Consider the following 12,140-nt stretch of genomic DNA (forward strand, 5'->3'; position numbering starts at 1 on the left):
CTGGGTGGCTTAAGCAACAGAAATTTATTTTCTTACGGTTCTGGAAGCTGGACGTCTTAGACCAAAGTGTCCCCGGGCTGGCTCCTTCTGAGGCCTCTCTCCTTGGCTTGTAGATGTGTTCGCCTATGTCCCCGCATGGTCGTCCCTGTGTGTGTGTCTGTGTCCTAATCTCCTCGTCCTGTAAGGACACCAGTCATGTTGGATTAGGACCCACCCTAGGCTCCTCGTTTTACCTTAATCGCCTCTGCAAAGGCTCTGCCTCTAAATACAGAGACCTGCTGAGGTCCTGGGGGCTGGGATGTCAGCATGTGAATGGGAGGGGGACACGATTCAGCCCATGACACTTACTAAAACTGTTCATCACTATCTGCACCGCCTCCCTGAGTGACGAATGCCTCCCTCCATGACTGCACTGCGAGGGGACAGCTCCCTGGACGGCCACGGCACCCTGGGCAGATCACATCTTCCTCGTCAATTTTAGCACGTTTGAATGTGCAAAATCAACCCTACGACAGCCTCACCCCCCACTAGACCGCAGGCTGCTAAGGACACAGTTATGTTTTTAACTACTTTCTGTCCCTGTTTGCACCTGGCGGGGTGCCCCTCCCTGGTGACATGTATTTGGGTAAATTCATCTGTGTCCAATCACATACTGGACAGATTGAGACTACATGACAGGACCGATGTATTTGATGAGTGAACTAATAAATGTTTATTTTTTCTTTTGCACACAACACTTTTCCATTTCATGAGTCTATTTTATTTGAAACAGAGTCATTCTCCATTTTTAAAAAATTCCTTCTATGCCAAAAGTATTTCCATGTTATCTGTGATACATAGATAATAACATTACTGTGTATTAATATTAAATAATCATCTTTTTATTCTTTATCCTGTATTAGCCAAATTGGACGGTTCGAAATTGCAAGGGGAAAATTTCCTTTTGGAAGAGCGTAAATTTTTACATCTCTCAAAAATGGAAGGTTTTAAGACATTGTCTATTTATAAAAGACTGCTTCTGTGATTCATTTATCAGTCTATAAACTCAATGGCCTAATCATAATTCCTCTGGGAACGATGCGCCACCTTGACATAGCGAATCTGGGCAGGGAGGGTAAATGTCAGGTCCCAGCTGTATTCTGGTGATAACAACTTGGTGGGTTTATTGAGAAAAAAATATTTGTTTAGGTGCCTTTCATAGGTGCTGTTAAGTCCGTTTTTGATGTCCTGGGTAGTGGCACTCAGATAGTTCTGGATGAGGTTTAACATCTCATGGGGCGTGCCACCAACAATCGAGCCGTCATAATAGAAATCTCCCTGTCCAAACGGGATGTAAGCCGCTGACTTAGGCCTCCTCTCATAAGGGACGTTCTTGGTATTTTGAAAATACCACCATGCGTGGAGCTGAGCCACAGAGGCGCCCAGGGTCTCCACCCCAAAGTCGTTCTGGAAGACCTGGTGGGCAAGCATGCTGAAGAGGAAGTCGACTTCATACTGGATGTGCCAGATGACGTGCTGGCCCAAGCTCCTCATGCGCACCGTGTCGTGGTCGTACCACAGGTCTTCTTCCTTCACTCTGAATATCTGGAACGTCCGAAGAGGACTTGGCTCCAAGTCAGGCAGCTGGAAGGAGACGTCCGCTATGATGTAGACAACAACTCGGTAGCCAGTCATGAAGTGCTTACTGGCTGACGTCAGGAACAGCTTCAGGTGCTCGTCTACCAGCCTGGGAAGCGCACACAAAGGAGGAAACTTAGTCTCCTAAAGCCTATCGGGAGATTTAAAACAGTGAGTTCTAGCGGCCTACAGTGGCACTGGGTGTGTTAATTAGCAATAATTTGCTGTATGTTCTTAAATGGCTGGAAGAGAGGGCCTCAAACACTCATCACAAAGATAAGAGGTGTTTGGTGGTGATGGAGATGCCGTCACCCTGATCTGACCCTCACACGTTGTTCACAGATATCGACACAGAACTCCGTGCCCCATAAACACGTGCAGTTAGAGGCGCCCCCGCTGCGCCATGTCAGCCGCGGTGTCGATGCTGCAGGAGGGGCGGGGGCTGAATCGGCTGCTGGGCCATAATGCAGCCGACCCCCGGGCCCGGGAAAAGCCATCACGCTTCGGAGCGACTGTTGGGAAGGAAGGGAGCGAGAGCTGAGGGGACATTAGTCACAAGACTCCCAAGTGGCGTGAAGGACCGGCCACCGGTGGGGAAAGTAACCACCACAAGCTTTCCGTGCAGGACGGCCAGGAGTCAGGGCCATGTGTGGGATGAGCAGCTCTTCGGGGACAGAAGGCCCGGGGACGCTCAGCCTCATTTTCCCAAACTAAAAGAGGGCAAAGGTCAGCGGCACCCACCTGCCACGGGCAAAGACAGCCAAGCCCACGGTGAGGTTTTGCCTTCCGTAGTATTTCCCCAGGGCCTCTCTGTTGAAAGTGCCTTCCCACACAACCGGAGCGAGCCAGTTCGTTTTCGTTATGACATCAGGGCGATTTCTGCAGAACGGACAAGAAGCGAGTTCAGCAGGTCCCACTTCACCACGGCAGCAGCAGCGGGTGCCTGGGCAATGCCAGCTAATGCCAGAGAGCACTAACTCTGTGCCAGGCGCCGTGTGAGAGGGTGCTACATCACTAGCCCTGCTCGTCAAACGGGGAAACAGAGGCACGGAAGGCTGAGCGAGTCGCCTAATATAACACAGCTGGCAGGTGGCAGAGCCGGGATTCGACTCTTGGCTCCGTTTCTCCCTCTGCTTTTTCGGCGCAGGAGCTGCTTGTTTGATCTCTGGCTGCAGCTGCACGTCAGGCAGCCCGGAGCCTGCACGTTCTCTGACTGCAGCCTGGGGCCGGGACCGTGGCAGGACCACCACCTCTTTCCCCATTTTCTTTCTCCCCCTCCCTTTTCCTAGAAGTTTCTAGAGATGCCTTTTAGGCCTTCTCCCTCATGCTTTCAGCCTATCGCACAATACAGCAGAAATTTTAAAAAATGAGTCCAAAAAGGGAGAGAGACACTAGGTTTGCTTTCAAAAATAACAAAGTAACAACAGAATTTAAGACAGGCAAGCCTGGTTCAGCATTTGAAAATCAACCGATGTCAAGCAGCACCTCAGAGGCTAGAGAACAATCGCCGCCGCGTCCGCTGGTGCAGAACAAGCGTCACTCACAGCTCAGTCCCCACGTACGGCCACAGCTCTCAGAAAAAAGCAGGAGCAGAGGGGAATCCCTCAACTTGAGTCTAAACATCTACGAAAACCCCAAAGCTGCCACACTGAAGAGTAGAAGGCCGAAAGGCCCTCCCCGAGGTCAGCAGCGCAGCGAGGACGTCCACGCTCAGTGTCCTGACTCAGCGGCACGGTGGAAGCTCCAGCACCAGGAGGCACGAGAGAGCAGCAGACGTCAGATTGACAAGGAGAAAGTAACCCTGTCCCATTGCAGATTACCTGACTGTCCACACAGAAAATCCCAGGAATCCAAAAAAAAAGTCTCCTGGAGCTGGGAAGGGAATGCACAAGGTTGCAGGATACAAGGTCAGCACACGAAAAATTAATCTATCCCTATATGCTGACCATGAACATGCAGAAAGTGACATGAAAACCCCCCACTGCTTACGGTTGCCCCAAGGAAAATGAGATCCTTTACTTTCAGAAGGAGAGGACAGACCTGTAGCTACTCGACGTGGGAAAGGGGGAGTGGGACGCGGGATAGGAAGTCATCGTGGAAGGGACAAAAGTAACTACTGTTTGCGGTGGCGAACATGCTGATAATATTGATTTGATCATCACATGCTGCAAGCTGATACTGATAATCAGCTCTATACCCCACAAATGTGTATAAATAAAAACAAAATAGAAAAATAAAGTGAATGACAAAAGAAAAGGAAAATGAAACGCTTTGACAAACCACTGTGCCCGACAGCAGTCACTCCCGCTGACCCTCCCCACAGCCCCTGGCGACAACAAATCTACTTTCGGTCTCTGCAGCTACCTGTTCTGGAACACGGCTGAACACACCCCACTGCACGGACAGACCGCGTTCTGTTCATCTGTCCATCAGCTGGGGGACACTTGGGTCACTGACGTGTTTTCGCTATTATGACTGACACTGCCGTGAATACTCACATACAACGTTTTCTGTGGACATGTTTTAACTCTCTTGGGCACATACCCAGACGTAGAATCACCGGGTCATGTTGTCACTCTACGGTTGACTGAGGAACTGACAAACCGTTTTCCATAAATGCTGCAACTTGCTGCACCGCCACTAGCAGTGTATGGAAGCTCACGTGCTTCCACGTCCTCGCCAGCACTTGCTGCTAACTCTGTTAGTCCGGCCATCCCACAATCTTTATTCGTCACGGGGTATGAAGTGGCGTCTAGCTGCGGTTTTAATTTGTGTTGCCTTGACAACGAGTGACGCTGAGCGTCTTTTCATGTGCTGTTGGCCATGTACATGTCTTCTCTGGAGAGATGTCTATTCGCATCCTGTACCCATTTTTTATTGCTATTTGTCTTTTTGCTGTTTAGTCGTTAGAGTTCTTTACCTATTGCATATACCAGACCCTTAACAAATAAATGACCTGCAAATTTTTTTTCCCATTCTGCAGGCTTTCACTTTCTCGAGAATGTCCTTTGGTTCATGAAAGTTTTCAGTATTGATGAAGTCTACCGTACCTATTTTTCCTTTTGTTTGTGCTTTTGATTTACCAGGTCGAAGAAGTTAGCTTCCATTGCTAGTTTGTTGAGTGTCTGTGCTATGACAGGAGGGTGGATTTTTTCAAATATTTTTTCTGCATATATTGACATGATTATGTGGTTTTTGTTTTTTATTCTACTAATACGGTGTATTATGTTGGTCGATTTTCATAAATTGAAGCAACCTTGTTGTTTAGTGGATAAATCCCACTAGTTCGTGGTGTGTACTTCTTTACACATTGCTGGATTCAGTTCTCTAGTATTTTGTTGAGAGGTTTTGCAGTTTATGTTCCTATGGGATAGCAGTCAGCAGTTGCCTTGTGGGATCCTTGTCTGGTTTGGGTATCAGGGTAATACTGCCTTCCTGAAATGAGGTGGAAAGTGTTCCCTTCTCTTCTAATTTTTGGGAAGAGTCTGTGAAGGTTTGGTATTAATTCTTCTTTAAACATCTGATATGACTTACCAATGAAGTCATCTGGTCCTGGGCTTCTCCTGATGGGAAGTTCTGGTTACTAATTCAATCTCTTTACTTGTTATAGGTCTACTCGAACTTTCACTTTCTTTTTGAGTCTTTCTAGAATTTGTCTTTCTGGGAATTTCTCCTTTTCATCTAGACTGTCTGATTTGTTGTCCTGTAATTGTTCATAGTATTCCCCTATAATCATGACTTCTGAAGGCTGGTAGTAATGTCCCTCTGCCATTTTAGTAATTCAAGTCTTTTTTTTTTTCCCCCGTCAGTCTAGTTACAGTTTTACCAATTTTGTTGATCTTTTGAAAGAACCAATTTTGGTTTCATTGATTTTCTCTATTGTTTCTCTATTTTCCACTTCACTGATTTACTCTTCTTTTTCTTTCCTCTACTTGTTTTAGCTTTATTTTGCTCCTATTCATCTATTTCCTTGATGTGTAAAGTTAGGTTACTGACTTGAAATCTTCCTTTTTTACTGTGTGCGTTTGCAGCTATAAATTTCTCAGTAAGCATTGCTCCTACTGCATCCTGTGTTGGACGGCACTGTCTGCATTTTCAATCAGCTCAAAGTATCTTCTAATTTCCCTTCTGACTTCTCCTTTGACTCACTGGTTATTTAGGAGTGAGTTGTTTAATTTCCACATATATGAATTTCCCAAATTTCTTTCTGTTATTGATTTCTAATCTTATTCCAGTTTGGCCAGACAACATATCTTGTATGATTTCAATCCTTTTGAATTTGAGATTTATTTTATCATGCAACATATGGCCTATTCTGGAGAGTATTCCATGTGCCCTTGAGAATGTGTATTATTTTGTTGCTGGGTGCAGTGTTCGACAGATGTCTCTTAAATCTAGTTTGCAGTGTTCTTCAAGCCTTCTATTTCCTTGTTTTCTGTCTAACTGTTCTGTTCATTATTGGAAGTGGGGTATTGAAGTCCCCAACTATTATGTTGAATTATCTATCTCTCCCTTCAATTCTGTCAGTTTTTGCTTCGTGAATCTTAGGACTCTGTTGCTAGGTGCTGATGTTTATAATTGTTGTATGTTATTGATGAATTGATTCTTCTTACTATAAGATGCCCTATTTTGTCTCTAGTAACAATTTTTATCTTTGTCTGTTTTGTCTGATATTAGCATAGCAACTCCAGATTTCTTTTGATTACTGTTTGCCTGGTTAGACTTTTTAGTTAAACCTTTTTGTGTCTTTGAATCTGAAATGTCTCCTGTAGGCAGTATGTAGTTGGATCATGTTTTTATCCATTCAAACAATCTCTGCCTTTTAATTGGAGTGTTTCTCCCATTTACAAAATGTAATAGCAAAATGGTCATTTTGTTATTTGTTTTCTGTATATATCATATATTTTTTATTCCCCTGTTCCTCTATTAATGACTGCTATTGTGTTAAATAAGTAGTTTCTAGAGTACTATTTTAATTCACTTGTTTCTTTACTATGTATTTCTTATTTTCTTAGCAGTTGCCCTGGAGATTACAATTAACATCTTAACTTATAACAATCTAGTTGGACTAATACTGACTTATATTCAATAGTCAGTAAAATAGTAAATAGTAAACTAGATATTTTAAATAATATAATGTGGCATCTCTGCAGATTGGGCTCTCCTTCCTTCTCTGGGGTTTGTTGTTTTTGCTTTTTGTTGCCATGTTTGTTTCATGACTTTCCTGAACTGATTTTGTAAAGTTTGTATTTTTTTGTGATTTATGGTGACTGAATCCTCTGCCCAGTTAGCTTAGTGGTCATCAAATCATGGGGCAGATTTCCTTAAATTCCTGGAATTGACAAGTCTCCCAGTCTGCCAAGGGACTCTTTGTGCATGTCGAGGCAAGCCTGCATCACTCAGCAACGCAGTTGGTTTCTGGCACTGCCTTAGCCTTCACTTCCTGCTTCCACAGAACCTGAAGATCAGCCAGAGGTGAGAACTTAGGGCTATCTCAGGTCTTTCCTGGGCACATGCCTTCTAGATTCCCAGGTATTCCACATTTGTTAGAGCTTTTCAAAGCCCCTGTAGATATATCATTCCCAGCTTTTCCTCTTAAGCTTCTTGTTTAATCTGTTATTTGCTCTGTTATCACCTGCTTTAGGCAGATGTAAAATTAAACAATTGCCTGTACTTGTTTTCAACAGATACCCTGGGGAAACTTTTTTGCACTGGGAGAGCACCTAGTCAGGTCAAATACAGACAGCCTTGCAAGTGGGGAACCCACCAGACAGGTCCAATGAGGAATTCTCTGGGTTTGAGGATCTGAAGGAACTCTAGCCCTGTGTGCTGCCTCTGGCACCTTCCAGGAAGCTGATTTTCACTTCAAATGTAGACTGTTAGCTTTCAAGTCTGCTGTGGAGCTGCAGGGACACAATGGGTCCAGGGAAAGTTAAAATGACAAAAACTTCACTGTCCTCACCTCAAGATTCAGCTGCTCAAGATTCAGCTGTCCTCAAGATTCAGCTGCTTCTCCTGAACATAGGCTCCCCAATGGCTGTAAGCCTTTGGTTAATTTTTGGAGTTTTGAAAAAGTTGATTCTATTTTTGCCAGTTTTCTAACTGATTTTATGGAGAAGGGAATTTTTGGAGGTCCTTACTCCACCATTTGTGCTAATGTCACTCAAGAGTTACTCTTTATGCCCCTTCTACTGGCAGCAGCAGTACCAAAGAGCAAGATCTTTGGGATTTTACATTGGGATACTGCTTTGGAAAGTTATTATCTACAGCTATGGACTGAATGGTTGCATACCCCCAAAATTCAGATATTGAAATCTTAAGCCCCAATGTGATGGCATTTGGAGATGGGGAAATTAAACATGATATCCTCTTTGTAAAGCTAAGCCACTAAAATTTAGAAGTGGACATTTTCAGAATGCACATAGATGAGATAAAGTTACATAAAAAGGAAAGTGAGAGTCTGATCCACCAGGATGACATAACCAAGCACCAGAATTCAGGATGGTGATTATTGCAGAGATGAGGGGTGGGGGTGGGGGCAGACACAGGATGAGGGAAAGGAGGACAGAAACTTGCATGCAAGAATCAAAGGTTGCAGTTGTTGTTTTATTAAAAATAAGCAAACAAACTAATAAAAGCATGGGTGGGTTTTGCATGAAACTATGACAAGAGTTGTCATGAACCGTGGGATATGGTTGATCTAATCCTTGAAGTTCATTTAAAACATATATAAAAAAGGAATTTACAAAAGATGAAATGCAAAAAATAAATACACAAAAGGATGTTCAAACTGAATAACAATTATGGAAATGCAAACTGAATTGAGATATTTTAACTAGCAGTTTTGCTGACAAAAGATAATCCTTGAGTTTACCTACTGTAGATAAGAAAATAAAATGATACAATTAAGGAGAAAATTTAGCAATTTTTAAATTTACATCAAAATTTTAAATGTCTACATTCTTTGACTTCATGACTCCGTTTATATTTATCCCACACATAAACCCACACATCAGTGTAAACAAATGTTCAAGGTTAGTCACCAAAACATTACTTAGCCCCCAAACTGTAAATAATCCCAAACCCAGAAGGAATTGGTTAAATAAATCATGGTCTACAATCATAAAGCAGAACACAACGTGCTCATCACAAAGGACCAGGCCCCTCCCAAGTGTCCACGTCAAAGTCGGGAGGGGTCGTTCGTTGCATTTTCAAGTGGCTCCCAAAGAGCTTCCATGTAGAGCGTGCCAACTTTCTCCCTGCCACATAATTGCCTGATTCTTGATGAACAGACCCTAGGTCTGCATATAAGAGCCTCAAAAACAAAAACTCCAACTCCTGGAAACCTCCCATGACAGCCATAGCTTAGTGATTCAGGGGAACGCTACCACTCCAAATTGAGATATTATTTTTACGAGCATATGAACAGACATTTTTGTTCTTACCCAGGCTTAAACCAGTCTGAGAGCCGAAGTTCCTCTACGTAGTAATTCCTGGGTACAAAGAGAAAACCGGGTTATCACAAAGAACTTGTCTGTTCAGCGCGTACCTGCTGAGCCCCTGGGATGTGCGGGGCGCCGTCTGGTGCTGGCTCCGCACTATGAACCTGCAGATCTAGCTCCTGTCCTCGGGAAGCGTCAGGTCGGGAGACAGCCTTAAACACACCATTTCAGTCCTGAGTGACTGTAACTGACAGGCACTCACAGGGAGGGAATCAACAAGCTTATCAGGCAACTTCCCTTTCAGAACTCTGGGACATTTGTAAGTAGGAGGAATCACGTTAGGACTGGCTCCCTCTCTGATATCATCAGAGGTGTCCTCAGCCGCAGACAGTTCACTACGGGAGTCCCCAGGACTATATTCTGTCAAAATCCAAATTCCCCCCACCGAGCTTCATTAAAAGCATGAAGTGACAAATGGTGAACTAACTAAAACATCATCATTCTTTTCGAGTGTTGGTCTTGCTAATTTCTGGGGTCATGACCGGAGTAGAAAGTGAGATAAGGTTATATAAAACTTTGGAACGGGTTGACTGAAGAGCTCGTCAGAGAAACTTAAGCAACAGCAAACGTCAGGCCCTGGTCCTGTGCACGTGTGAGCGTGTAGAGACAGCAGTCTGGGCTGTTTCATGAATGTGCCAGAGACGACGCAGACATGCGACTGCTTTAAGTAGAGGCCAAACAAGCATATATTTGATCCTACTTTACACGCCCAACAAAACTGCACATGGCATCTGCTAGCCATGTGGCTGTAAAAGATCCCCAAAGTGCTGCCCTCTGGGGTTGTCTGACCCAGAGACTCCCCTGGCCCCACACCGCTGAGCAGTATCATGTAGACAGGTGCGCCCCCTCTTCTCTCCCCTCTACCCCAGGCCCCTTGCCCGCTCTCCTGCTGGGAGGGACTTCTCATGCAGCCTGTCGCAGAGCGGCCGATAAAAGTGGCAGTGCTGTCCTGCCCTCTCTTGTCCTGTCCTGTCCGTAATCCAGCCCGGTCCTCGAACTCATGCACATGCTCCATACATACTAACCCCCCCACACACAGACGGTGGTTGCTTCTGGGGATTTCAGTCTTTTCTGTCCCTCCTCCTGTCACTCTTAGAGCTCCCTTGGGTCCGTCCAGTTTGCTCTCCAGTCTGTAGAATATATGACAAAGATTCCTGCCAGCAGAGGTGCCTTTTCTGTGAAGGTTCGTCAGACAAAACACAGGACGCCCGTTAAATCTGAGTCTAAGATAAGCAGTGAATCATTTTTTAGTGTAGGTTTGTCTCAAACATTGCATGGGACACACTTCAGCTAAACACGATTCCTTGTTTATCTGAAATCCAAGTGTAACTGGGCATCCTGTATTTTTATTTCCTAAATGTGTCAACCCTACTGGTAAATGATTCCTTATTCTTTGGATAAACAACAACAACAAAACCATGTAGGTTTGGGATTTGAACAAACACATATTGCAGTCTGAATAAGAGAATTTCTGGAATTAATATCCATTTAGTCACTCGTTTCTTAACCAAGTAATTACCGAGCACCTACTCTATGCCAGGCGTGATGCTGACGTTCTGGGGCAGATGGCAAAACCCATGCCATCGATTCGTGTGTGGCTCACTGCACCCTTTCTGCTGAAGATAGCCCACAATTGTCAAATAGATGGTCTTAACACCTTTACAACTGGCATAAATCCTTTGCATGAAAGAGCAGTCCTCCAGGAGGACAAACGACACAGAATGGTGCTACCAAAGCAGTGGGGTTCACTCTCTGTCTCTTGCTCTATTTTTGTTTCCCCTTTTTATATAATAAGCTTGATTTTTACAGCAGATTCAGATTTACAGAAAAATTGTAAAGATGGTACATAGAATCCCTGCATGCAGTTTCCCCTGTCACTAACATCTCGCATTAGTGTGGTGTGTCTGTTACAATCAGCAAAGCAATGTTAATACATCATTACCTAAAATCCACCCTATAGTCCGGTTTCCTCGGTTTTCACCCGATGTTCCTTTTTCCCCCAGGATCCCACCTGCATCCCACATTCCATCCAGTCCTCATGGGTGCTTAGGCTCCTCTATACTGTGACCGTTTGTCACACTTCACATGGCCCACTGTCGATGGAGACCTTGCTTGCCTGGCTGGGGTGGTGTTTTCAGGTTCTCCCCCTGTCCATCCCGTAATCCTCAGAAGTGCCACGTGCAGCCCACACCTACAGAGCGGGGCGTCGGGCTCACCTGCTTGGGAGTGGCGTGTCTACATAAATCACCAGGGAGATTTGCCTCTTCTTCCTTCTGTTCGTTCAATCCTTTATTTACAACAGGAAGGACTCGTGGGTATTTTATACTTTGGATTATAATCTGGTGCAACTTTGTTTTCTTGCTCAAGTTGTCCGGCTTTGGCCACTGGGAGGTCTTCCGTTGGCTCTGGGGCCCTTTGACATATCCCTTCCATATGGAGTTTGGTGTTTGTTTCTTTTTATCGCTTCCCTACTTTCTGACACCACAGATGCTCCAGTTGGTCTTGTGTATCTCCCGCTCCAGTCCTGGAATCAGCCTTGTCTCCGAGCCACCTTGGCTCCTTTCATGGAGAACGGTGTTAGGAACGAAGATCTGGGCACTGGGCGGGCACATGCCACCGAGCCTCATTGCTTCGAGGCTCTCTCAGCTGACAGAGGGAGGACGCATATAGTAACTGTGGGTATGTACAGACATCTATAAATGTGTCTCTATGTCACCGTCTCCGCTCCTTTTAAGGAACAGAAGCGAGCTCATACTGATGTCTCCAGCTTCATTCAGTCGCTGCTACATGAACCTTTCTAGCCCCCTCCCCTGACTGTCTAGGAAGTCCCCAAGGCTCCCACAGTCCACGTCCACTTACTCGTTCAGTTCAGATGCGCATGTACGCAGCAGCAGAATGGTTAATGCGCGCCGAGGAGAAAAGGCACCGATGAGAACACGGTGCCAGGCACGGTTCCGAGGGGCTTTGCTTTTGCAGGCTCCGCTCAGCCCAAGTTCATCGGCCAGCGCCCTTCTTCCTCAC

General features: G+C 45.1%; 1 protein-coding gene across 1 annotated transcript; it reads right to left on the minus strand.

Annotated features, from left to right (window-relative positions):
* Positions 1-1,053: 1,053 nt before the first annotated feature.
* Positions 1,054-11,746, minus strand: LOC134365503 (glycosyltransferase 6 domain-containing protein 1-like). The gene is made up of 4 exons (XM_063081633.1): positions 11,592-11,746; positions 9,063-9,110; positions 2,359-2,496; positions 1,054-1,726 (listed from the first exon to the last, which is right to left on the minus strand). The coding sequence occupies exons 1-4, from the start codon at positions 11,744-11,746 to the stop codon at positions 1,054-1,056; spliced, it is 1,014 nt and encodes a 337-aa protein (XP_062937703.1).
* Between the last annotated feature and the right edge of the window lie 394 nt (positions 11,747-12,140).

This window comes from Cynocephalus volans, chromosome 17 (assembly GCF_027409185.1).
Source record: "Cynocephalus volans isolate mCynVol1 chromosome 17, mCynVol1.pri, whole genome shotgun sequence".
NCBI lineage: Eukaryota > Metazoa > Chordata > Mammalia > Dermoptera > Cynocephalidae > Cynocephalus > Cynocephalus volans.